We start from the raw sequence: 27,886 nt of genomic DNA on the forward strand, positions 1-27,886 counted from the left end.
CAAACCTCCTTCCATCAGCAAGGGCATTGAAGAGGAAACATGGATGAGTTTTTCAGCATGATAATGATCCCAAGCACACCGCCAGGGCAACAAAGGAGTGGCTTCGTAAGAAACATATGAAGGTCCTGGAGTGGCCTAGCCAGTCTCTAGATCTCAATCCCATAGAAAACATTTGGGGGGATTTGAAAGTCCGTGTTGCCCAGCGACAGGCCCAAAACATCACTGCTGTAGAGGAGATCTGCATGAACGAATGGGCCAACATACCACCAATAGTGTGTGCCAACCTTGTGAAGACTTACAGAAAACGTTTGACCTCTGTCATTGCCAACAAAGGATATATAACAAAATTTTGAGATGAACTTTTGTTAATGACCAAATACTTATTTTCCACCATAATTTGCAAAATAAATCTTGCCAAATCAGACAAGGTGATTTTCTGGATTTGTTTTCTCATTTTGACTCTCATAGATGTGGTCTACCTATGATGTCAATTACAGGTGGCCGCTCTCATCTTTTTAAGTGGGAGAACTTGCACAATTTGTGGCTGACTAAATACTTTTTTTCCCCCCCACTGTATAGTGACAAGCAAGGATTGACATTTACATCACGGACGAGGCCAAATCACTTCTGAACGTCTGTACTAGTAATTAAACGACTCGATGACTCAGAGGTAACAGCGATAATTGGTTGCGCTATTTTCTGGCAATAAACCGGACTGATTCAATTACATTTCGGTTCTCCCACAAGAACACCCACATTTTGGCATCCATTGTCCACTAGCAACAGGTTGCATAAATAAACCCTTAAGAAACATAAGGGAACAGTCACTGGTTACCGGGGAACAGACACAAGCGTTTTACTGAACGGCAGCGAGTATGCGGCTTTAGCTTATTCTAAAAATTGTACTGTCCCCAAGAGACAGGGTTTTCCTTTACGTTGCCTTAACTTCACCCAGTCAAAAGGGTGCGGGACATTCCAGTGAGAAGCCAGCGTGCTGAGTCAAGTAACAGATGGAGCAGAAGTGGACTGGGCTGCCTGCCAGCTGTTTTAAAGGTGTGCCAGCCTTTTGCCAGTCTGCCATGTACAGCTTGTCTGGGCTCCCCAGCGCAGTTTGCCAGAAGAGGAGTAAGCGCCCTCCTTACACACAAAAATGCTCAGTTGTGCTTACCAGGAGGTTACAGAAAGGTTATAGTAAGAAGAATTACAGATCCGTTTTTCAGCCTGCTGATCACTTCTATACTTTATTTTTATAGACTTTTGAGAGGGAATCCATGACAATTTTAGGATCATGTTGTGGGCACAATATTTGGACACTTCTCTGAGCTGGGTGTCACGGTTCGTGATCAGCTCAACTTTACACACGTAGTAAATCCAGAGAGGCACCCCAATACATTAGAGGTGGTGGCCGAACTAGAGACCATGAGTCTCAGATGACTAGTCGTAGGTAGGCCCGTGGTGGCTTCCCCCTGTCCTGATCCTTTTCATTGACAGGTCTCTCCTCATACACACATGGAGATACCGGTCAGTCCAAGGGCAGCTGCACCTGAAGTGTGCAACTCCAACTGGGAAACAAAAAAGTCTGATTATACTGATCAAATTGTGATCAGATCAGAGTTTGACCAGTTTTTGAAGAGGCGAGGCAGGGGAAATGTTTCTCCACCTTCTCCATTTAGTCACTGAAAATCGGACCATACTATGATGTCATCTGAGTGCAGTCTAATGTTTTCCATGGACCCAAAGACTTGCATTGCCAATTTAGATCCAACACTTGGATCAAAATTGGACGTCATCGATTTTTTTTCCTTGGACCTATGAACAGCCCCATAGAACAACATGGGTACGAGTGTTCGCCATTAAAACGATGGATAGCACTCGTCTGATATAAATGGTTTTGTGCATGAGCCCTAGGGGAGCTAGGGGGGAGAAGCCACCAGGGAAAGCCCGTGCTCTAGTCATCTGAGACACATGGTCCCTGGCCGGCTTTTCAGAACATGTCTTCTCCAAAATGCCACAGTGCGGTCAGATAATATTTACTCAAACAATCGTGCATCCCGGCTCGGATTCATGCCGCTCGCGGTTCATGAATCAAATGACTGGATCTCTTTAAACTGAGACATCAATAGCTTCCGATGGATCGGCTAAAAAGTGAAAGTCTCCTTGTGTATCTCTCAGAGTGGAGAACAAGCGGTCTCATTCTCCATAGGTCTATTTCATGTGTATTAATCATTTTCATGATCTCTTTTGTGCTGAATAATGGCCCCGTGATTGGACTTGTTCTGTTACATACGGTAACTCATGACCCAGACTGCCGGCAGACAGTAGAGGACATGTCAGGCCTCAGCAAGTCTATAGTTCATCCTCAGGTCTCATCTGGTAGAAAGAAAGTCAGCGGAAACATGAGGATATAAAAGACAAATACACACGATGACTAATAGTCTGCTATTTATTCTACCTGTCCTTCCTCCATGTATAGACACAGAGCCACAGGGAAATCACGCTGCTCACAAAGAGGCAGAGTCAGACTGTCAGCCCCATAGGGGACATGGACTGATGTGAGCGATTGCAGTCTTTGTGCAGAAAGATATGTTTTAATATAGAGGCTAAAGGAAATAATCAGACCATACTGTCAGATGGGCACAGGTGACTTTCTACAATCATAACTTTACTCCTTATGTGTAATTCACCATAAAGTTTACCCAAGCTGCTCCAATAGCACGCACACTAAAGAAAAGCCACATGTGCCTGTAACATAGGAGGAGGGTAAGCTGCTGACGGACCCCACTGGGGACGTTTAAAGGGAATCTGTCACCTGGCTTTGGAGGGCTATTTAAATGAGGTATGCCCGGTCCAATGGGCGGTGTTTCGGATCTTTGCCGCCTCCCCATCCTTGGCCGCCGTCCGCAGTTTTTTCATTAATAGGAGTCGGTGTCCGCCATCTTTCGCGCATGAGCTAAGCATTCTTGGCTCGCGCATGCGCAGTATGCTTTACCCAACTGCGGGCAAAGCCAAAAAGCCTTACTGCGCATGCGCTGGTTAACTATGCCCCGGAACACAGCAAAATACTTCCGGGGCTTAGTTAACCGTCGCATGCGCAGTAAGGCTTTTCGGCTTTGCCCGCAGTTGGGCAAAGCATACTGCGCGAGCCAAGAATGCTTAGCTCACGTGCGAAAGATGACGGCCACCTACTCCTATTCATGGAAAAACTGGACGTCGTCCAAGGATAGGGAGGCGGCAAAGATCCGAAACACCGCCCATCGGACCGGACAGACCTCATTTAAATAGCCCGCCAAAACCAGGTGACAGATTCCCCTTAATGTTCACCATCAGCAGAGACTTTGATAAAGAAAGACAGATCATATACTTCTTTATCCAGGAGACTGGTACTCCCCAAAGGCATAAGAAATCAATGGCATGCACGGCCTATATTCAGGAGGGGTGCCCACCTTAACCCCTTCACCACTTTGGGATTTTCTGTTTTTTTTCTTTTATTATTATTTAAGCGGTGAAAAAAATCCAAAGATTATAAAAGAAAAAAAAAAAAAGTTATATTTTCCAAGACCCTCAGCGTCTCCATTTTTCAGGATCTGGGGCTGGGTGAGAGCTTAATTTTTGCACACAGAGCTGACGTTTTTATTGACACTATTTTGGGGTAGAGAATGTTATGAATGTTTTGATCTTCCTGTTCTTGCATTTTATTGTAATGTTGTGGCGACCAAAAAAAAAAAAAAAAATGTAATTGACGTTCTGATTTTTTTCATTTTTTGACATCGTTTATCGATCAGATTATTTTTATATTTTGAGTGATAGGCAGTTTCCAAACATAGCGACACCAAAAATATGTGTACAGTATTTTTGTTTGATTTTAACTAGGGCAAAAGGGGGGTGATTTCAAACATCTATATATGAGCCTGGAAAGATGCGGGTTCAGCGCCAGAGCCCGAACCAAACTATGATGTAGTTATACATCCTAGGTCGTAAGGGATTAACAATGGTATCAGCTTACATTCACTACCACTGATCACTTTAGCAAGAAACTATTACAAGTCCCCCAAGAAGTTATTAAAGGGGTCATTCAATACATCCACCATGTTTTTTGTTTTTTTAAATCCTGGACAATACCTATAGGCATTGCTCCCATGCCATGATGAGTTTTTGGAGAAGTTTTTTTACACTGCTTAATTAATGAAAAACTGAAAATAACCTATTTCACGTAATGAGGGCAGAAAATCTGCAACATTAAAACCTCACCAAAAACTCATCGTGGGAATGTAGCCTTACATGGCAATAATGCTTCTATTATTATCTAGATCTACAATTACTATGTACACCAGCCTAAAAAATACCTTCAAAAGTTTAAATCTCCACAAAATTTGGTACAATATATAAAATTATAAGCTTGTGCTTTGTGGGTAGATTTTGTCCAAAATTGAATGTACAAACTGAATATTTTCTCATAAATCACCTGCTATTCACACACAAAAAAAAAACCCCAATAATTATTATCCTGACATCTAAATGTGTTCACAATCTTTACTTAATCATTTTAATTCAGCATTATTAACCTATAGGTAAAGCTAAATGACTATGTACACATTAAATAAAAGTCAAATGAACCCACAGATTTCGTCAAGACCGGTCGATCACCTCACAAGTAGGGGGTCCTCCTAACACTACTACAAAAAAAAAAAAAAAAAAAAAAAGGATCGAGCCTCTGGAATTTGAATCACCCATCATTTTTGGTTTCAGGGGGAGATAAGCCACTGCCGGATGTGTCTCCCCGAGATGGGGGGAGAACGCGGCCCGCCACAGCCAACAGTTCTAACTAGAGTTGAGTGACTTTGGTCGGATCGGGTTTCATGAAACAAAATTTGCTTCAGATGAAACTGGTCCGACTAGGGCAAAAAAAAGTCGGAGTTTCGTCCGAAACCCGACCCCAATGCAAGTCAATGGGGAATAAAAGTCTGCATTGAGCGGATGACATTCATCCACTCAGTGCCGACTTTTATTTCCCATTGACTTGCATTGGGGTCGGGTTTCGGACGAAACTCCGACTTTTTTTTGCCCTAGTCGGACCAGTTTCATCTGAAGCAAATTTTGTTTCATGAAACCCGATCCGACCAAAGTCGCTCAACTCTAGTTCTAATGTGTGTAAGCGAGCCTTACTGTTGGGTATCGGACCACCCCTGTCATAATGGGTGCAAAAACACATGACACCGGGATCACATTACCCAAGAATCACAGCCCAGAGGGACAACCACGAAACTGAGACCTCTCACAAAATATTCATCTAAATGTTCATTTTAACACACTGGTAGAACTGGTGTTAAAATAATAAATAAATATGTCCGAGAAGTAAACCTATAATTAGAAACATAGGATATCAGTGATGGAGATTAGAGGAATTAAATCCTCTCTTGTCACAATATACATCTGTCATAATGACAGAAGAGACGCACTCTAGCTGGAAACATGGGTTGAAAAAAAAAATCCTAATTGGCAGGTAGACACTGCGCCTTGAAATCGGATATTGATGCTTCACTTTTTTTTTACCATTTTAATTTATTAAGGTCTATGGAAATTCTTACTGATGAATAAACTGCCTCCTGCGATCCATGGTAATTTGTCTGACCAACTATAGGTACTTGACCTTGCTAAAAAAGGCACGCCGTTTAGTCAACAGTAATAATAATAATAATAATAATAATAATAAAGCCATACACGCTTTATTCCTCAATAATTCCATCATTTTGATTTTATCTTTCATTAAGAGAAAATGAGTAAACGATCATTCTTTGAATAACACGTCTTTGTTAAAAAAAATAAAAATAAAAAAAATTGAAATTTTTAACAAATTGCCAACATATTGTCAATTTTATAATTCCTAGACAATCCCTTTGTTTTTTTCCCCAGATAGAATACCGATGGTCATTATTGTGAGATAGGGGAGGGCACCAGGGTGATGGAAATGCAGCTTCCCAACGTCCATGAAGCCATTTCAGCTGCCGAGGAGTAGTGGGGGGCACATTCCTACTGATCATATATCAATGACCTATTTTAAAAGGACAACTCCTTAGTGCTTTATCCTGGAAAAACCCATTGATATGAAAGTCTGGAAGCTAATTGTTATGCATTTGTGTTGTAACGGAGTGGCCCAGCCTTTCTGGAGAATTGGTGACTGCACGTGATGTTGAACAGCAAATATATATTTTCTACATCTCAAGATCAATGTGTAAACACGTTCTCACCCGGACATTCAGAGATTATAGTGTCTGGCATCAGACTGCCATTAATGGCCAATAGCGAGAGTACGGCTTCACTCCTACACTCGACAAACAGCAATGACCTGCCGAATACACAGATCTCCGCACAGATCCAGCTGCGGTGGGACGTCTACCACTCATCCACACCCAACCGAGCAGCAGCGGAAACTTATCATTACCAAGCAATTTGGGGATGAAAGAGACAGACGGTTACTTGTAAGACAATGGGAAATAAAATGCAATATCTGTTATTTCTGGCATTAACGGTAGTTTACTACTTTCTTTTATGTGGAGACTAGATTTATAGGGCATTATGAAGTATTGAGGAACGCGGCCTATAAATCTCATTCACACAGGGTTTGCCTCACAATCGTTAGGAGGAACTAATGAGGGACAATCGACAGATCACAGAACAATTATCTCCTAGCACAAATTATTTTCAAGAATGTTCTTTATTTATTGGCTTTTATGCTTATTATACAGAGCCACCCCCCAAAAAAAGTAAAAACTTTTTCAGTACAAATTAGGCTTTTGAATACATTTATATAATTGGATATAAAAGCTTTAAACCAACAAAAACAACCTAAAAAAAACTCATTGTTCTAACGGTCTTTGCTTTAATGTGTATGGCCATCGTAAGAATACATATAAAAGAGGATGGTCAAGAAACCAGCCAATTTCATGCGACCAGGTAGACCATCTACCATGCATAAGGTAGCTTTGAGGACAACGATTCGCAGAAGATGCTTCCATAGTTGCTAGACCAAAGCACGAGCAACTTTCTACAACCAGCTGGCATTATTAGCATCATGGTAAACCCTACTAATCAAAAAAAATAAAGGCACCAAGGAAGCCAACAGGTAGTAGGACATTCACAGCGCAGTGGACTACTGACATGACCGCTGGGCCACGGTCGTGCAAATCATTCTGCTCAACTCTAGTATATGGTTGTTCCATAAGTAGATGGAGTAAACAAAAAGGTCGTTCAAGTTTGATTTCAACATGTCAGATCCTTTTATCCTCAAGGAGGATCAGCCATCAGCACCAAACTCTAATGGCGGCTTACTTTCCCCTGAGAAGACATACGCATTTAGCCAACAAATAAGAGGTGCATGGCCACCAAGATGCACTTAGTCCCCTAGAAGAGTATCACTTGCATTTAGTTTCTCCACACAAGTACACAAAGCCGGTGGAATACTGCAGGCAACAACATTCCTGTGTTGGGACAATCAACCCCCTGAAAACAGCCCCTACAGGAGAGAATATTAGGAATAAAGCGCCTACCTAACACTACACCGGTGGTAAAATGAGACTAATCATCATGAGCCACTGAGCTCACGGATTGTTGTCTGCAGCCATGACATGTCGACAGCACTGCAGCCAATCCGTGCGCTAAGGGGCTCTTGATGCACTCAACTAGGGCAGGGCCTCTGACCTCACCGATTGTCTGGAGCGCTGTCGACACGATGTCAGTGCTGCAGTCAGTAACAGACACCAGATGAGGCGGCGGAGACTTCGTGCAGGACTCAGGGAGGGTTGGTGAAGCTAAGGTTGTTTTTCTTTTTTTTTTTTTTTTTTTTAAACAAAAACAGCAGCCAGGAGGACATGAGTTTTCTGAAAATGGAAAACCCCTTTAAGATATTTAATAGGTGCTGAACGCTGAGCAATTTTAATAAATATCTGGCCTGGCCACTGCATAAATAGACATTCTCTGCATCAGGTCATCGTTTAGGACTATTCATGTGTCTCAGTGCAACTTCTTCAAAACATGCATCAGAATCTACAGGGAACCCAACATCTTCTGACCACATCCTGCTTCTTTCTTCCAGCTGGCCCAGTTTGGACTGTTGTATTACAAGACTGGGTGAAGCTGTGATAATGGAATAATCTGAGTGCGCAGAAATGAGGAATATAGTGACCACACTGTCCAAAGTTCAGGTGTGACACAGAATCCCTACATGTAATGAATAATGGAAAATGAACCATCTTTATCACCTGGCTAAAAATACCCAAACAAGCAGCAGAAATCCTCAGTGGTGAGAACTTGTAGCACCGCCGGAAAGAGTGTTATTGTGTAAGAGGTGTTGTGGTCGGGCACAGCGTGTACTGATAACACAATCACGCCTCACTGCTGCTTCTCGTAACCCAGACGAAACGGAAGTGTGAACGAGACACCATAAACATCACCCACAACATGTGTAAGGAAGACGTCGTCCACCCCAACACAAACGGACCTTGACCAACTCATTCTGATATCTACCATTACATTGTTTTGCCACGATTCGAACAATTTCACTAAAACGTGTCCCACTAACAATTAGTCGGGTAAAAATACTTTCCTGTGGAAATTTTCACCATTTACCAGAAGTCCTGAAATGTTCAGAGATCCTCAGCACTGGCAGTAGACTGGTGCATGAGTGCAAAGTACGGAGGCGCGGCGCCGGTTTAGGGAGGAGAGCTTGGATATTTTCTCATCTCTCTGGGCCCATTACTAAGTTGTTCTCCAGAAGTGGACACCCCCATAATGTCTAAATCAATGGCCAAAACACCTTTTGATATTTATGATCTATAGAGCTTAGCAAAGTGTTTCTATCACACTGATATTGAGGTTTTTTGAGGTGTCAATGTGAATAGGGCCTTAAAAGAGTTTGACTATCTGTCCTATTATGGGAAAAAAAATATGGCAGAGAATGAATGGAGATGTGATTAGGTATGTGCAAGACTGTGTTCATGGACTTCCATAACTTTCATAGAAGTCATCAGTTTTAAGTCCTGTAAAATTGGAGTATGTTCCACGCACGCCTGGCCATCTGTCCATTCACACTCCGCCAGGATTTCCATCCATTACGCATTGAGCCATAAAATGTCCACAGTGGCATAATCCCTTTATATTAATATGTACTGACCTCCATTTTTTCTTACGGCAGATTCCCAGTTTTGGACGTGCTACACGTAGTCCTCTACAGCTGCTCTAATTGAACGCCAGACTCTACAGGAGCAGAAAACCCTTCACTGCGGTAATGGGTCATATAAGAAACCTCTGGGAGCGACATGTGATGTCGCGGCACAGCCCGGCCGGAAAGGTTCTTACACGTGTAATTTCCACATTACAGATGGAGGCGATAAATCCCCTTTAAGCCTGATATTAACGTTACGGGGAGTAGAGGACTACCTGTAATTACGCAGTAACTGAGCGGCCTGTTCTTACATTTACAGGGCCTGATGGACGTTTCCCTCGATTACCTAAAAGTTCAAGGTGTTGCCATTTCCTGCTACTTTTCACCCAATTAAACAAGCAGAAAGCGGCAGACAGTCTGAAGCACGAAGCAAACACGACATATTTGGTGAATGGTCCATGGAATGGCGCCATCATCCTAACAAGGATTCATCACAAATGGGAAGTAACATTTATACAAGTCATGAAAGCTGCAAGACAGATTCTAGGACACGTTACCTTCTGGGCTGAGAGCGACACTCTTCTTCCCCGCTGTCCGCCTCCTGTGGAGAGAGAACAGGCACAATTATTCCACATCGCACATCCACCACTTGGCTTACCAGTCTGCCCACAATATGTGGGATCATAGGGATCGCCTTGTCTCAGACCTAATCTATTGTATTCCTTAGTATATTAGGCAGCTGCAGCACTTCTTGATTTGATGCCATTCCTGACTATTATCGCAAGCTGCAGACATTGTGAAACTTGTGCACATGGGGCAATACGAGAACATGGAAACGTCACACCAACATTTCCCTTGTAGTCGAGGCCCAAGGTGGTGACCGACAGGACTGACATCAGGGGCCCCCTGTGCTAAACAGTAGAGTGGCTCCTTCCTCTAACAGTGCGTCGCCGAGAAACCCCCCCAAAAAAATAAAATGTGTGAACACAGCCAAAAGTTTGGGTTCAAAGGTTGTATTTGGTGGTGATTTTTATCAACAGAATCCATGTGCGTTACACGGGGAATTTGCTGCATATTTAGTTGCAGATTTCATCTGCGCAGAAAATCTGCACCAAATGCACAACATTTAAACCTTAGCCTAAAAATCCACTAGTAATCATCATCATCCAATCACAAGTTCAGGTGACCCCTACACATCAGATGGTTGTCGATCAAACAATGGTCCAGCTAATCTTTTGGCCGGGATTTCTTTCCCATCTCCCCCTCCATATACACAGAGGCGCTCGCTGCTAGACCCCTCTAGGCTCATCTCGCTGGGAAACAAGAGGATTGGCGGTCCGAAATCAGACATGCCGGATCCTCATCAACCATGACAGATAATGTCACACTAGACTGTCGGCCAATATTAGTGAGTTTGACCGACGTTGGTCTGAAGTATATACACAATGCAATCTAATAGATGGTGATTGCACAGACTTACTTACCTACTGGGCGCCAGGTCTGGGCCTAATAGTCACACTTATTTCACATATACATAGTCCTAACAGCTATACACCACTATGTGCATGACTGCGACTGGTGCCAGCAAAATCCCATATAAACACAAGACGACCCCTAAAATGCCCTGTACAGTAAAGGACGCCATTACAGCCATGCCTATATCATCCCCACACAGAAATCGGCCACATCAAGTGCTGCACTACCTATAAATGGGGTTATCACATATATCAGTAATGATATAAGAGCCATATCTGTCCTCCGCAGGCACCGGGTGGAGGTTACATAACTCCTCAGAAACACAAGTGTCGTTCATTAACATTTGGCAACCTCTTGTAGTTTTCCTATATAACCCAGCCACACACCGGTCAAGTCCCTTGCATCATCAACTGGGAACAACTTTTTCCAATTTAAAAAGGAAAATTCCACTGATGGCAAGGATGATACTGAGACATTCCTTAGAAGATGCTATCCCTTTACTGCAGTAAAATGTTTGTAAGAGTGAACAACTTTGCAATTTACGGTTTGTTTGTTTTTTTTATAAAGTTATGGTTATCGAAAATAGACAGAAATTGTGTTACGGTAATTACTTATGGCTCGCTGCCTAGGTTACAGGCCAACACTGCAGTCTAGCAGCAGTGGCACAACATGTGCAGTGCTTACAAGCGCTTTCCTGTTGAGCTTGTAAGCACTACTCTGCAGCCTCATAGAGAAGCACAGGAGGGCGCACGGTTTGGACCGGGGATACAACAATGCCAATGATCTGATCTGTGAAGTAATCAGGCGCACCACTCCAACAGCAAGAAGGAAGTCCGGTAAGCTGAGGAGCGGCGCGTTATTGCTAACAATGATGGGACAACCCCTTTTGAAACTGATGAGAAAAGGACCATAAGACACAGATTCATTTTAAAACTCTACGCTTAAAAAAAAAAAATAAAATAAAAATAAATCAGAGTTTGTGATCCATTTTTTGGTCATTTTAAGCCAGGAAAATCCTTATTTTTAATTAAAAAAAAAAAAATTAAATAAAAAAATCCCTGAGAACATACCCCAACATCTAGAGACCCCTACATAATAGGAACAGCCCGGAGCCTCTGCACCGGGATCCTTACTTGCCACAGGGGCCAGGTGTCAGCAGAAAATCATGAAGCTTTCCTGTTATTTCTGACTCGCCTACCAGCTTCAATGATTGAAACGTCCTGTAGCGGCAGTAACCTCGGAGGATTTCATGCCTTTTATTAGTCTACACATGAAAAGCCAAAAAAAAAAAAAAACAACAATAAACCTAAAGCATTTTTATTTTCCATTTGCATACAACTACTGTTCCCCGTTATCTGCCATTCCCAGCAGGGACGACCGGCTCCTGTGTTCCTTGCAGCCATTTCCCATTAGTGGCTCTAGTATTATTCTTGGTAGCTTCTTGTAGGTTCCAATTTACAGACACAACGCTGCTGCCCTCTGCTGGCAGAAGCTGGTAGTCCGTTGCCATTGTAATACATAGTGATGGATTATACTGCCATATGTTTTAATTTGTTACTTGATCTACAACTGAACGATACCAGATATTATGAGAAAATAATTCCACTAAATAACCGTCATCATAAAGCCTGCTACCAAGACCTGCAGTTTTTATATTATACAAAAGCCGAAATATGGCCCTTATGTGCACACAGTGGCTTTTTAAGCTACCTCATCACGATGAGCTTTTGGGGCGTTTTTGATGTTGCAGAATTTCTGCACCTATTTTGATTGGTTAGCTTTGCATTTATGTGCGGTTTTTATTGCGTTTTTGATTCTGCGTTTTAAATAAAGCTGCTTTGCTTTTTATATTTCTTGGTCTTTAACTTTGACAAAACTATTGGTATACTTCGATGGGTATGACATGCGTTTCCACGGTGGAAACGCACTAAAAAAAAAAAAAAGCACGTGCATCTAATGCAAGTCAATGGTGACAATCAGCAAAGAAAACTCAGCGTCCTGGCAAGAGAAATTGACAGATTGCGGAGATGAAAAATGCACCGCAGGTCAGATTATTCAGCCTTAACAGGAGCACAGAGGGCAGTAGGTCTCTATAAATCCCATCCGCTCTGCTGGAACTGTAAGATGCTGTGCCTTTTGGATGCCAAAAAAAAACAAAAAAACACCACGCACCAAAATCTCATTGTGGGAACGTAGCCTTACAGCCGTAGTCAACACAGCCAGTTTCTGTGGCAGAAGCTCCTCCAAAAACGCTGGTTTCTGTACACGTCTTTTACAGGCAGATTCCTGCAGGAACCCACCTGAAAAAAACTGTGAATACAAAAAATGTGTATTTTTTGGGCAGTTCTAGTGTATAGTGTCCAGCCCACAGTCAGTGTTACCTGGCTACCCTGCAGTCTCAGAGCGACCATTTACCTTGGCAAGGAGCACACGGCAGGAGCCGTACAGCCCGCTCACGCTGCGCCTCAGGCCCCTGCACTTCTCCTGTGCTGCAGAGGTAAAGTTGCCCCTGCTGACACCATTGCAAAACACCCAGTCTGGACCAGTGGTGCGAATATGCTGCTTTCCCAAATTGTCAGTCTTCAGGAGCACACCGCTCCCGGCACAGCAGGAAGCTGGGAGATAGGGGAGCAGTGCGCAGCTGAAGACCGATCAGGAGAAAACCATGAATAATTGGATCCATGCATGGTGACAGGTAGACAAACCATTAAAAGGGAGGAGGACGTAGAGTAATCTTTACAGAAAGGAGCAATGTTTTCATTCTTGCGCTCAGACGGATTTATTGCACATACGTGTTTTATCAGTATTTCCTTGGATCGAGCAAGTACCAAATCGAGTCATGGCGTTCACATATCCGCAGCTTATTTGCCACCACAGTGGTCCACAACATAACACATCTGATCGAGTCCTTGACAAGTCGCCGTCAGTCAGGAGACAATGTGCTGTAAATTAAGTAAATGATTAGCGTCGCCCCGGATTAGACAGGTGCTGGTTTAGGGGGATATTTCGCTAAGCATCTTACAGGCCCTGCTCATCCCAGGAAAATCCCACAAATATGGTCTAAGGTGTGTAATCCTCCATATCCCTTCATCTTTACTTATGTTTGAATCCAAGAAAACCATAATCAAACACATACCATGAATTGAAAAAATACATCCCTGCAGCAGAAACACTAAGTATTTTTTTTTCGTAACTTTGTGATTGGGTACGATGAGAACAAACTCCGTAAGAAACTAGTGCCCGTAATGGTATTTACCAACTAGCGCTCTGCAAACAAGAAGCTAGAAACAGAACAAAGCACAAAGCTGCCAAAAGGCAAAATCATAATGTTTGGTTTGCATTTTACAACAGCAAAAACGGTGAAAGCCAATTCAGAGGTTCGCCACTAGAGGGCAGGAGCACATCGTTCTGCACAGTCACCCTATGGACCTTAGTCCTGACAGCTCCACTGGACGGAATAGAAACCTGCATACGCCGCACTGGATATAATCACATGACTGTCCCAATGGAAGGGAAGGAGGAAACTAGGAAGGGAAGGAGGAAACTAGGAAGGGAAGGAGGAAACTAGGAAGGGAAGGAGGAAACTAGGAAGGAAGTATTTAATGTTCCTTATTACAGCTCTGGTTCAGTTTCAATCACTGACCCTAAAGTGACAGGCAACAGCTAATAATCGTATAAAGGATTAAAGGGGCTTTATGGGTTCACTATATTGGAGGCCCATTCTTTAGATAAGTCATCAATATCAGATCGGTTTAGGGGTCTGACTTTTGCCACTGGCCAATCAGGTTGAATGGACCGTGGCAAGTTACTGCAGCCTCTACAATGTTAGCATGTCTCTGTCCACCTACATGTACAGTCGCGGCCAAAAGTTTTGCCCATTCAGTGTTTTCATATCTTCTAGTCAAATGTCTCTTTGGTTCTCGAATTATAAACATTTCATTAGTTTTTAAACTCATCAAAGTCTTGATAATTACAGAGCTGCCCCCTTCCCCCCCCCCTTGACTTCTGCGGTCCGTCCTGACAGATGGACATCAGCTTCTGGGCCAAATCGTGCCCGAGGACAGCCTGATCACAGCATATACAGAATTTCAATATTTTGTTCAAGGAGCCACATGGCTACCACTTTTGCAGCGTAACTTGGTCTCCATCATGCTGGTAAAAGAATTGCTCATCACCACATTGCTCCTAGATTGCTTACTAATTGGGTTGAAGGTGAGGTCAGGGCACAGAGGAGAGCGCACAGAGGAGAGCATGTACACAGCGGAGAGGGCACAGAGGAGAGCATGTACACAGCAGATTTTCAGTACAAATCTGATTTTTGCCATCTTTAAAAATTATCGGATGTCTCCATTGAAGTCGGATGTATTGGGGGGGGGGGGGGTGTCGCGGGGTGATTAAGAATATAGGAGGAAGGTGTCGGATTTTGTGGATTGGTGTCAGGCTAACCATTTACAACTAAACAAATAAAACTAAGTGGCTGGTGGTGAACTATAGCAGAAGAAAGAAGGAAGGTTTACTGGACACACTTGCTGGTCAAGCAGTGGAGCAGGTCGAGAGATACAAATATTTGGGGGTCCACTTTGACAATTAACTCGATTGGAGGTGCCAGACAGAGCAGGTTTACAAGAAGGAGATGAGCAAACCTTACATCACACAGAAACTAAGGTTGTTTAATGTGCGCTGCCAAATGTATGACATGTTCTACCAGTACATAGTGACAAGAGCCATCTTCTTTACAAGCATATGCTGGGGAAGTAGTGTGCGGGTGTCGGATGTGTATCAGCTAAATAAGATCATCAAGAAGGCACTTGCCTTCTTCGTGTACACTGGCGAGTCTCCGCCGCTCCCAGTATCTGCTGGGAGACGTTAGCGTTGCAGCCAATGAAAAACTGCAGCCAGAAGGAAACAAAAAATTGAAAAATTCTCATTTGATTTTCTCTCCTAGTTAGCAAGGCCGAAAAAACCCCCTCCGACTTTTGTCCATCCAGCTCAGCCTATATTCCATCAGAATAAATCCCCAGATCTACATCCTTCTGAGGCTGTGTGTCCATGTAGCGATTTTTAAGCGTTTTCAGCGCGAAAACGTTTAAAAATCGTGTACAGAACGCCCCCCATGCATTCCTATGGCATTCCGCACATGCTGTGCTAATGCTGCGCTTTTTTTCGCGGCGGAATCGCATCGCGGAAAAAAATCGCAGCATGCTCATTCTTTTGTGCGGAATCACAAAGAACTGCCGCGATTCCGCACCCATAGGAATGCATGAGAATCGCTTACTTCCCGCATGTGGCTATGCCCACCATGCGGGAAGTTAAGCGTCTCATGTGCAGTTGGTACCCACGGTGTGGAGGAGAGGAGACTGTCCTCCAGGCCCTGGGCACCATACCCCTGTAAAAAAAAAAAAAAAAAATAATAAAAAATAAAATAAAATCGGGTATATTTACCTTCCGACGTCCCGAGCTGCATTCCCGGCCTCAGCGTTCCCAGTAATGCCTTGCGGCAAGGTCCTGTGATGACGTAGTCTCGTGAGATCGCTATAGCAATGCGAGACCAACGTCATCACAGGTCTCGCTAGGCATCGCTGGGAACAGGAGCGCCGCCGAGACGGCGCGGGACGTCAGAAGGTAAATATACCCCGATTTTTTTTTTTATTTTTTTTTTTATCATTTTTAACATTCTATCTTTTACTATTGATGCCGCATAGGCAGCCTCAATAGTAAAAATCCGGTCACACTTGTCAAACACTATGTTTGACGAGTGTGACCAACCTGTCAATCACTTTCCAAGTGATGCTTCAAATCGCTTGGAAAGTGCTTGAATATCGCACGCGAAAATTGCGGCAAAACCGCGAACATAATCGCGGTGAAATCGCGCAGAAAAAACGCGCGATTTCTGGGAAGGAGTCCGGTTTTCAGTGTGCGTTTTAAAACGCTACGTGGGCCCATAGCCTAAAGAACCTAATAACTGTTAGATACAATATTGTTACGCTCCAGGAAGACATCCAGGCCTCTCTTGAACCCTTCAACTGAGTTTGCCATCACCACCTCCTCAGGCAGGGAATTCCAGATTCTAGATTCTCACTGCCCTAACAGTAAAGAATCCTCTTCTATGTTGGAGGAAAAACCTTTTCTCCTCCAGACGCAGAGAATGCCCCCTTGTGACCGTCACCTTCCTTGGTATAAACAGATCCTTGGAGAGATATTTGTATTGTCCCCTTATATAGTTATACATGGTTATTAGATCGCCCCTCAGTCGTCTTTTTTCTAGACTAAATAATCCTAATTTTGCTAATCTCTCTGGGTATTGTAGTTCCCCCATCCTCTTGATTAATTTTGTTGCCCTCCTTTGTACCCGCTCTAGTTCCATTATATCCTTCCTGAGCACCGGTGCCCAAAACTGTACACAGTACTCCATGTGCGGTCTAACCAGAGATTTGTACAGAGGCAGTATAATGCTCTCATCATGTGCATCCAGACCTCTTTTAATGCACCCCATGATCCTGTTTGCCTTGGCAGCCGCTGCCTGGCACTGGCTGCTCCAGGTAAGTTTATCATTAACTAGGATCCCCAAGTCCTTCTCCATGTCAGATTTACCCAGTGGTTTCCCGTTCAGTGTGTAATGGTGATATTGATGCCTTCTTCCCATGTGTATAACCTTACATTTATCATTGTTAAACTGCATCTGCCGCCTTTCGGCCCAAGTTCCCAACTTATCCAGATCCATCTGTAGCAGAATACCATCTTCTCTTGTATTGACTGCTTTACATAGTTTTGTATCATCTGCAAATATCGATATTTTACTGTGCAAACCTTCTACCAGATCGTTAATAAATATGTTGAAGAGAATAGGTCTCAAAACCGACCCCTGCGGTACCCCACTGGTCACAGCGACCCAGTTAGAGAATATACCATTTATAACCAACCTCTGCTTTCTATCACTAAGCCAGTTACTTACCCATTTACACACATTGTCCCCCAGACCCAGCATTCTCATTTTGTGTACCAACCTCTTGTGTGGCACGGTATCAAACGCTTTGGAAAAATCAAGATATATAGCACGTCCAATGACTCACCTTGGTCCAGTCTATAGCTTACCTCTTCATAAAAACTGATTAGATTGGTTTATAAGGAATCGCTCCTGTCAAACCAATGTTAATATGGGGTGAAACAGTTATTCTCCATGGGGTACAGAATACAGAACCCCCGACCTTCACTGGATGTAATCTGCTAAAGCGTTCCCTCGCGCACCCCCTTACTATTTTCGCCTCCTGCCCATATCTGTCTGACATACTTCGAAGAGGTAAGGACCACTGGCGTTCTCCCATCCTTAGTAAAAGTTTAGAAGCTTCTTGTCCTGAACGGTGGGGGTCTCAGAACTCGTGATTTGTCTCAAGACAGTTTTAGGAAAAAGAAATTGTGGCTTAATTATTTTTAACCACTTTCCAACCAAAGTAAATTATATATATATATATATATATATATATATATATATATATATATATATATATATATATATATATATATATATAAATCTCTCTCAAAAATAAGAGGGTTTTTATCCATTGAAATATATGGAGAGCACATTTATATTAGCAGCACAACTTTTTTTAGCGTGAAAGCCACATTTTTAGATTGTAGGACTCAGAACAACTGCAACAAAACCTACATAAGCATGGACTTATCTTCTACATGGGAGGGGTCCATTTTACTTGTAGATGTTTTGGGGGGAGAATGGGGTTCCCCTACTTTGCATCAAGGAATAAGAAGTTAATATGGTCCATTAAGTGCAACTATGTCCATTGTAGTTTACGAGAAAGACAGAAGCAGCAAAGTATGTCACATCTGCCATAACCTACAAAAGGTGAGAGCAACATCCATACACAATCACCACTCCCTCTCTGCTATACTCAGCAGAGGACTCCTAGCCGCGGGCGGGGGTGCAAGAGATGATTGGTGTCGTAGGGTTCGTGTGAACCCCGGCCTGTAGATTGTGCCCCTCCAAATTATGTCACCAGTGAGTTGTGACAAGTTTATGGCACCTCACTGCTGACGTGATGTGCAACTGCTTCTTCTGCCAAAATCTGGCACAGGAAGAGAAAGTGAAAATTATGCCACTGTCCACAACCACAAAAGTGTTGTAACTATGGAATAGCCGCCACAAAACCCATAGAAGTCTACGAGAAGCTGATACCAGAATTAGGGACGATACTGATCGCTTTCCTTTATCATGCTCCTCTTTATACGATCCGGCTAAATAGCACTTACATGCGGCAATACAGAAAAGTCCGTGCCATCAGCAAGTGCCGGGACGTTCTGTTCCCCGCCACCGTCCCAAACTAATCTCAGGAAAGCTACAGGCAGAACACACAACCCTCCGCAGCTGCCATCCTCATCTAGCAAGGTCAGAACGGAGGACACAAAGGGCAGGTGTGTTATGTCCGTCACTGATGGAGCGCTATACACAAGGTTCACTAACCACAAAACAATTTTAAGGCTCCACCTGAATTTGGCGACCTCTAAAGACACATGAAATACCTCCTGTCAGATTTTTAAAGGGTAATAAAGAGTTTTAACATGCAAATAATATTTTTACCCTGAGGTTACAAATCCTGTCTAGGGAATCAAGTCATGTAATCAAGTCCTATACCGTGATGGGTTGTACTGTATACCCAGCACATGCAACTTCTCCTTCATTTCAGCTTCTACACAGCAGGGCTCAGCACATTTGGGCGACAGCTGAGTACAACACCCATCTGTCACCAACAGTCCCATAGACAATGAATGGAGCATGTGCACCGCCACTCAGGTCAAGCCGGGAGTCTGCAGAGCCCAGCTCTTGGGTTCTCGGGAATCACTGTGGTTCCCAGTGGTTGGAGTGAACCCTCAGCAAGTTATCTTTTATCCATAGACTCGAACATAACTTACTGACAGCTCGGGGTCCAAGCACTGTCTCCCAGAGCTTTTGCACAGTAAATAAAGCCATTTTTTAGCAATTTGTGTATGGCTCACCTGAACATAAATTTATTTTCCTTGAAATAATGGAATGATAAAACACATATTGGATACTGGCCGTGGTTGATTTAAATATTACCTGTCACCAGGTTTTCACCATCTAATCTGAGAGCAGCATGATGTAGGGGCCAATACCCTGATTCCAGCAATGTGTCACAGAAGAAAAAAAAAAAAAAAAAAAAAAAAAAAAAAAAAAGGGTTTCTCTACTTTCTCCCATCTGCACTCTGATCACTCGGATGCCATCCAGTCTTTTTGCAGTCCCATGACCAACTTGCATTGCCAACTTTGATTCGATACTTGGAGCATTATCAGGCAGGTCTCCGCAAAAAATCGTGGACGTGTGAACGGCCCCATTCACCGTTATAGGTACGAGTGCTACACGCGAAAAACTCAAATACACAAATACGGATCAAGCGGACACATTTTCATTCATTTGCGGGGGCGATCAGTGAGCCATCAGCCTTAATTTGTGTCCATACAAATCATGCTGTGTGCACCGAAAAATTGTTTGAAAGGGTACGTGCACACGCTGCGGTTTTGGCCGCTGCGGACCCGCAGCAGCTTTAGCTGCGGTGTACAGTACCATTCAAATGAATGGGAAAAAAAAAAACCGCTGTGCCGACGCTGCGGAAAAATCTGCGTGGATTTGCTGCGGTTTTGAATCAGCAGAAAGAATTGCATGTCAATTCTTTCTGCGGAAACCGCTGCGGGTTCCTATCTCCACCATTGTGGAGATAGTGAATCTGCAGGACCAAACCGCAGGCAAAACCGCAGATAATCCGCAGGTCTTTTGACCTGCGGATTATCTGCGGTTTTTGCAAAATCCGTGCGGATTAATCCGCAGAGGATTCCGCAGCGTGTGCACACCCCCTAAGGCTGGTTTCACACTTGCGTTTTTTTCCCCTATACTGTAACATGGGTGCGCATACACGCGTTTGTATCCGCATGTGTTTTTTTGTAGTGTGTGCTCGGGCGCACAAAATGCATCCCGTTGCATTTTTTGTGTGTCCGACTTGCCCCCAAAAAACGCATGCGTTTAAAAAAACGCACCAAAACCTGCAAAAAACGCACACAAACGCATGATGCGTTTTCCATGCGTTTGTGTGCACAAAAAACGCGCAGCAAAAAAACGCAAGTGTGAAAGTAGCCCAAGTTGCACATTTGAAGGTCCATTTGTCATCTTTACTCAACTAAGATATTACATGGGTTAAAATATGGTCATCTGAATTGCCAAATATGCGCGAGTGAGAAAAGTCCGAAAATGAAGCATTTCAAAAATGATAAAATTATATATATATATATATATATATATATATATATATATATATGTCAAAGCTTAATGCCGGACTGAGAAGAGAGCATGAATGAAATTCTGCTATAAGTCTACGTGCGCGCAAAAAACTGAGGAAAAAAAAAAAAGAAGTAGGATCCCATAGAGTCTGATTTTTACCAATACATTGCAATGAATAATCTAGGAAACTGTATTTGATCACGTAAAGTGTTGACATAAATACGGATGACACACGAATGTAAAATACGGCCACACGGATAAAATAGGGTCGACAATATGGGATGGTTTCATATATTGGTCTGATCTCAGCCTAAATCCCAACATCAGAAAATGGCCTGCTTAAATGAGGTTTTTGTGTTCAATGTGTTTTTAAAAAATATTTTGAAACATTTTTTGTATGTCACAATTTGTATTAAAAATAATAAAAAAAAGCCTTGCAATTGTCTTACTGCCCACTATGACATTTTTGGACTTTAAATTTCATATTTCGGAAAACATGTACATTAGCCACAATGGAAAGACCACGCCCCTATCTTATTGAAGCATCTAATGAGCATGTGTCAATGTTATAGTGAAGGGAGGGGGAGCAGGAGAGATGTGACATCTAGTGATGAGCTAGTATACTCGTTGCTCGGGTGGTCTCCGAGTATTTTGGTGTGCTCGGAGATTTAGTTTTTGCCGTCTCAGCTGCATGATTTGCGACTTGTAGACAGGCTGAATACATGTGGGAATTCCCTAACAAACAGGCATTCCACACATGTATTCAGGCTGTCTAGCAGTCGCGAATCATGCAGCTGAGATGGTGAAAACTACATTTACGAGCACGCCAAAATACTCGGAGGACACCCGAGCATGCTCGGAAAAACCCGAGCAACGAGTATACTCGCAAATCACTAGTGACATCGCCTATTGTGATTGATGGATCCTGTGTTATCAGCCATGTAATGAGGCGACATCTGTTATTGTAAGCCTGACTCTGGAACCTCGCTCTTACTCTGTGAAAAGAACAGAAGTACAAGTTTAAAAAAGTCACAGTGGCAGGAGCTAAAATTTCAGGATTTGTCATTTTTCTGCTCTCTAAAAATAGAGATATATTAAAACAAAAAAAACACTGCCACTTTATTATTGTGTTTAATAGATACATGCAACCTGATGAAACTTTAAGTATATAATTAGAAAATGACCTATTGTTTAATTCAAGCTTTGAATACAATATTCAGGGCATAGAGCCTTAAGGGTACGTACCCACGATCAGGAACTGCTGCGGATTTGACGCTGTGTATTTATGCAGCGTCAAACCCGCAACGGCCAGATGTTACAGCATAGTGAATGGGATTTTTAGAAACCCCATGCCCTCTGTTATGAGTCACCGAAGGAGGAAAAAACAAAAATACAAGCTAAGTCCAGAAAACCGGAGAGGTTGGTAGCTATCGGATTGCAGACCCCTGATCCTATTCACCACAACTAACAGTAGCCATGGGGGGTTCCTACGGTGCCCTAGACCCCTCGTTCACAGCCGGAGAACTAAATAAGCCTAAAGAAAGAAAGGGGAAGTCTAAACTGCCCCAGAGCAGACCCCAAAGCAATAGACAGCCCCCAACATGTATTGTCGGTGAAAAGCAGATGAAAACACAAACACAGACAGAAAGACAGGTTGAGCAAACAATGGGGCCCAACTAACTAAATAGGAAAGGACAGAAAAGATGCTGGCTGCAATCCGAAAAAAAACCCTACCAAAAATGTCCCAACCGTCTGATAGGGAAAAAGGCCCTGAAGTCGCTAGACTTCAAAATCACTATATCAGCACTCAGGTATATTCTGAAAACAGAGCAAAAAGATAAACTGATCAGAGACAAAAATGGAGCTCAGCCCGTCCCAACAAAGGCAGGCTGAACACAAAACACGAAGCAAACAGACAAAATCTCATGGAAAAATAAGAGAGCAAAAACTTAGCTTTCAGTAGACAGGACTAACTGGTTGCAACAGCTCAGAGCAGAAAGGATCACCAGCACCCCTGTAGGGCGTCGGCTGCCTTATATCCACTCAGTGATTCCGGGTGTCCAATCAGGCTCCACCTGTTCAGATGAACCAAATCAATTTCACTACCTCTCTTCACCAACAGAGGGAGTTCATCAGACATCAACGGTGAAGGGGAAAATGAACTCACAACAGCCCTCCATGTGTTCACAGAGGCCCGCAAAGACTCAAAGTCGGGGAACAGAATTAGATTTACAAAAAATAAATAAATAAAAATTCTGGTCCACTTTCATTGTATGAATGGCAGAAAACTGGAAGATCTTAGGCTATGTGCACACACTGCGGATTGGTCTGCGGATTCTTATCTGCGGAACCGCAGGTAAAATCGCAGGTAAAATGACCTGCAGTTTCACCTGCGGATTGGCCTGCGGTTTTGCCCTGTGGTTTGCCACCTAGACAATGGAATAGGTGGCAAACCGCAGCAGAATCCGCAGAAACAATTGACATGTCAGTTCTTTCTGCAGATTCAAAACCGCAGCTTTTCTGCAGTTAAAAATCCGCAGCATGTGCACAGCAGAATGTTAATCCCATAGGATAACATGCTACTGTACACTGTCTGCAGAACTGCTGCGGCCAAAACCGCAGCGGAACCACAGCAAAAACCGCAGCGTGTGCACATAGCCTTAGAGGGGGATTTTTTTTGTTTATTTATTTTACTCACTTATGCAGTGCCATTAATTCCACAAACATCATCATCACTGTCCCCGTTGGTGCTCACAACCTAAATTTCCTACCAGTATTTCTCTGCAGTGGGAGGAAACCGGAGTACCCGGAGGAAGTTTACACAAACACGGGGAGAACATAGAAACTCCTTGCAGATGTTGTCCTTGGTGGGATTTGAACTCGGGACTCCAGTTCTGCAAAGCAACAGTGCTAACCACTGAGCCACCTATTATTCCCCTCTGCACAGTTTCCAGGACCTTCAGGAGCGATATAGGAACTTGTCTTCACGATTTCACTTTACCAAATCAAACAGTTTAGTTTACCTTCAGGCTGTCATCTCGTTCAGTTGTGAGGGTGTATTTTTCTACATCTAAGAATCCCTTGCAAACCAATCAGGACATTTGTTGTTTCATCAACATCTGAATAATTTAGATTTTTGGTATACCGTGCTTCTGTGTGACAATCGGGGCCTACAAATGTAGGTATAGGCTGACGTGCGACCAAACAGACACCGCACCCTAAAGAAGCGAACATGAAACGCGCGTTGGGGCAGTGAAGCGCGTGTCCTTTACAGCACAACATGGGTAAGCACTACAATTATGTTTAGTGGACCACTGTATATGATGTGTATTGAGTCTATTGACACTTTATTTGCTACTTAGTCCAGGTTTTACCCCTTGATGTATTGCATTATGCACTTTATGTGAGGATTGCTTGCCATTATGTGGACACAGCATTTAGTCTCTTACCAGATCTCTTGTGTCTTTTTTGTCTCTTGACTTTTTGGTACTTGTAATTACTATTGTAATATTTCTATGTAAGAAATCTACACCTTTTTATTACCTTTTTGGACTGTTTTCTCCCCCCAAAAAATTCTTTGTTTGTTCCAAACTTTTTGTATGCATTGCACATCTCAGGTTCTGCTTGGATCACACTCGGCTGCAAACATTCGGTAACTTGCTAAAGAGAACCAGTCAGTAGGACCAACCCTCCTAAGCCATCAGTATGGGCCTGCAGGTCACGGGAAGTTCAATATGGGCCTGCAGGTCACGGGAAGTTCAATATGGGCCTGCAGGTCACGGGAAGTTCAATATGGGCCTGCAGGTCACGGGAAGTTCAATATGGGCCTGCAGGTCACGGGAAGTTCAATATGGGCCTGCAGGTCACGGGAAGTTCAATATGGGCCTGCAGGTCACGGGAAGTTCAATATGGGCCTGCAGGTCACGGGAAGTTCAATATGGGCCTGCAGGTCACGGGAAGTTCAATATGGGCCTGCAGGTCACGGGAAGTTCAATATGGGCCTGCAGGTCACGGGAAGTTCAATATGGGCCTGCAGGTCACGGGAAGTTCAATATGGGCCTGCAGGTCACGGGAAGTTCAATATGGGCCTGCAGGTCACGGGAAGTTGAAGGAAATAGTCTCATATGTTTGATCCAATGTTCTTATTTTGGAGAAATCCCCATTTTTTCTTAATATGCATGAAGGCACCTATGAATGTAAACTCCAGGGTGGCAATTTCACAACATACCAGGTATCTACTCTCAGAATATATGCAGGAATGTTATGCTTTTATAATTCAGGTTTCATTTATGTTAAAAGTAAAAAATAAATCTGCCAATAAAAAAGGTTAAACATTATCCTTGCAAAGAAGGAAAGCTGGTTGGGTAAGTGACAATTTATCCAGATTATGCCAGACAAGTCAAGTCTAAATATGCCCCGAGAGGTTTATCAGGATCAGTCACCGAGTACATCACGCCTGTGCCCTATCTCACATTACATTATATCCTATCATCACTCCATTTGGACTGAAAGAAAAAAAATACAAATAGACTTGAAATATCATCCCAAGGTTTTCAGCGTTAGGACAATTATTCTCCAAAGTGGCTTTAAACACCATGAACCATTCCAACAGGCATGTGGAGCATCAGATGTGGCGCCTGCAGCCAGGGAACATCAAACGTGCCTCAATAACTATTTTAAGATTCCCGAATTATGAAGAATTCATTAAAATGCCTTTGTCTGGGTGTCTGGGGAACACATTTGCTGGGACTTCCACTTCTGTCTCATGGGAAAGAAACAGGAAAAACAAGAGCAGGACAGCAATATTACAGGCGAGAGAAAGGCCAGAGCCACAAAAATGTATAAGGCTGGTTTCACATTTGCGTTTTTTTTCGCGGTAATTTAGCGCTAAATAGCGCATGCGTTTTTTTTTCCTATACTTTGCATGGGATGCGCTTATGTGCGCATACACATGCGTTTGTACGCGTTTTACAGCGCATGCGTTTTTTTGCGGTATGCGCTCGGGCGCACAAAATGCAACTTGTTGCATTTTTTGTGCGTCCGATTTGCCTCAAAAAAACGCATGCGCGCGCAATGCGTTTTTTTACAGCAAGACACCCATTATAAGTCTATGGTGAGCATATGTGCGCATTGGCATGCTTATGTATGCGTTTTTTTGCACATGCGTTTTTTTTTTTACCATTAGTTTAAACAATGGAATTTAGGGGTTTGGGTAAAGTTAGGGTTAGTTAAGGGGGTTTAGGGTTAGGGTTAAGTATGGTTTGGTTAAGGGTTAGGGTCAGGGTTAAGTATGGTTTGGTTAAGGCTTAGGGTCAGGGTTAGGGTTAGGGTTAAGGTTAAGTATGGTTTGGTTAAGGGTTAGGGTTAAGTATGGTTTGGTTAAGGGTTAGGGTTAAGTATGGTTTGGTTAAGGGTTAGGGTCAGGGTTAGGGTTAAGTATGGTTTGGTTAAGGGTTAGGGTCAGGGTTAGGGTTAAGTATGGTTTGGTTAAGGGTTAGGGTCAGGGTTAGGGTTAAGGTTAAGTATGGTTTGGTTAAGGGTTAGGGTTAAGTATGGTTTGGTTAAGGGTTAGGGTCAGGGTCAGGGTTAGGGTTAAGTATGGTTTGGTTAAGGGTTAGGGTTAGGGTCAGGGTTAGGGTTAGTAAAGTCATGGTTTGGGTTAGTGTGAGTGGCCACCTAATGTTGGAAAAAAACGCAAACGCGGGTAAAAACGCACTAAAAACGCATACAAACGCTTAAAAACGCTGCGTTTTTTTCATGCATGCTCATAAAAATGCTTGAAAAAAACGCAGCAGTTGTATGCTTTTGTATGCGTTTTTCAATGCGTTTTTTTGCGGGAAAAACGCGCTGCAAAAAAAAGCAAGTGTGAAACAGGCCTAAGAAACCAACCAGAGTTGATGACTATAAACACTGGGGCCTGGTCACATATCCCTTCGGTCTGAACGCAGTATCTGATGAACATATAGGCCCCCAATAGCCTGGTGTATGCCAAAAAGGGACCAGTTACCAGTCAGGAAACAAAGATGAGCAATTTTCCCTTTTTTTAGTGGCCTGGGATCTGATAGTATAGTCTATTACATGATCGATATAAAAAAAGAAAAAAATTTAAAAAAATTACCAAGTAGTGTATATTTTATACAGTGGGAGCTTATCTAAGCCATCTCTTTCCATATACTGGTACATACATTGTGGGATACATTACAGTTTTGTGTCAGAGGTTTATGTCAGGAAATCCTCCCAAGCAGGGCCGGACTGGCCATTTGGCAATTCTGGCAAATGCCAGAAGGGCCTGTCTGGTCATGGGCTGCCTTGTCTACTACATTGTTAACTAAATTGGTGTTCTCAAGACACCCATACTGTTAACAGTTGTGACGGAGAACAAAGTCACTGACTGTCACTTACCTCAGCAGGCCACGGGTATCATTAAAAATATTGGTCTTGTAGTAAATCTTGCTTTCCTCCATCCAGAGTAATATTAGTAATATATCCCATCTGGCGCTTGGGGACGGGGACAGCATGGGCCTGTGTGACTCCAAATGCCAGGGCTGATTTTCAGCCCCAGTCCGTACCTGCTCCCAAGGTTTACCCCTGATGGAAGGCTCTTGGCATGATCTGATCAGAGTACTACATTTTTGGCTGCTCCCAAGGCTACGTTCACACATCAGTCTGTTTAGGAGCCATCTGCAATGGATTTAGTTAAATAAAAGCTCAAAAGTAACAAAAATGGATACCAAAAGGGAAACGAGCAAAACGGATCTGTTTCAGAGATCAACTTAGGAACAAGTGCATTTCTATACGTATTTTTATAATTTTTTTTAAAGGGTCCGTTTTATTAGAGTGGTCTCTGAACACGTAGTTTTCTGAGCATGTGCAGTGATAAAATCAGATCAGAAAATTAAGTTTGCATCAATTCTAGGAAGGAAAAAAAAAATGTCCCTATAAGTGATTTATT

The 27,886-nt window shown here is 43.1% G+C and overlaps 1 protein-coding gene across 3 annotated transcripts in view; it reads right to left on the bottom strand.

The window, feature by feature from the left end:
• The window catches only part of SSH2 (slingshot protein phosphatase 2), a 260,325-nt gene that overhangs the window by 133,821 nt on the left and 98,618 nt on the right, over nucleotides 1–27,886 (bottom strand). For all 3 annotated transcript variants that reach the window (XM_073565426.1, XM_073565422.1, XM_073565425.1), the window contains one exon: nucleotides 9,715–9,758. In XM_073565426.1, the coding sequence (XP_073421527.1) occupies nucleotides 9,715–9,758 (44 nt within the window). The remainder of the gene's footprint in view (nucleotides 1–9,714; nucleotides 9,759–27,886) is intronic.

Source organism: Dendrobates tinctorius, unplaced genomic scaffold, assembly GCF_039654945.1.
Source record: "Dendrobates tinctorius isolate UK_male_01 unplaced genomic scaffold, ASM3965494v1 ptg000016l, whole genome shotgun sequence".
Classification (NCBI taxonomy): Eukaryota; Metazoa; Chordata; class Amphibia; order Anura; family Dendrobatidae; genus Dendrobates; species Dendrobates tinctorius.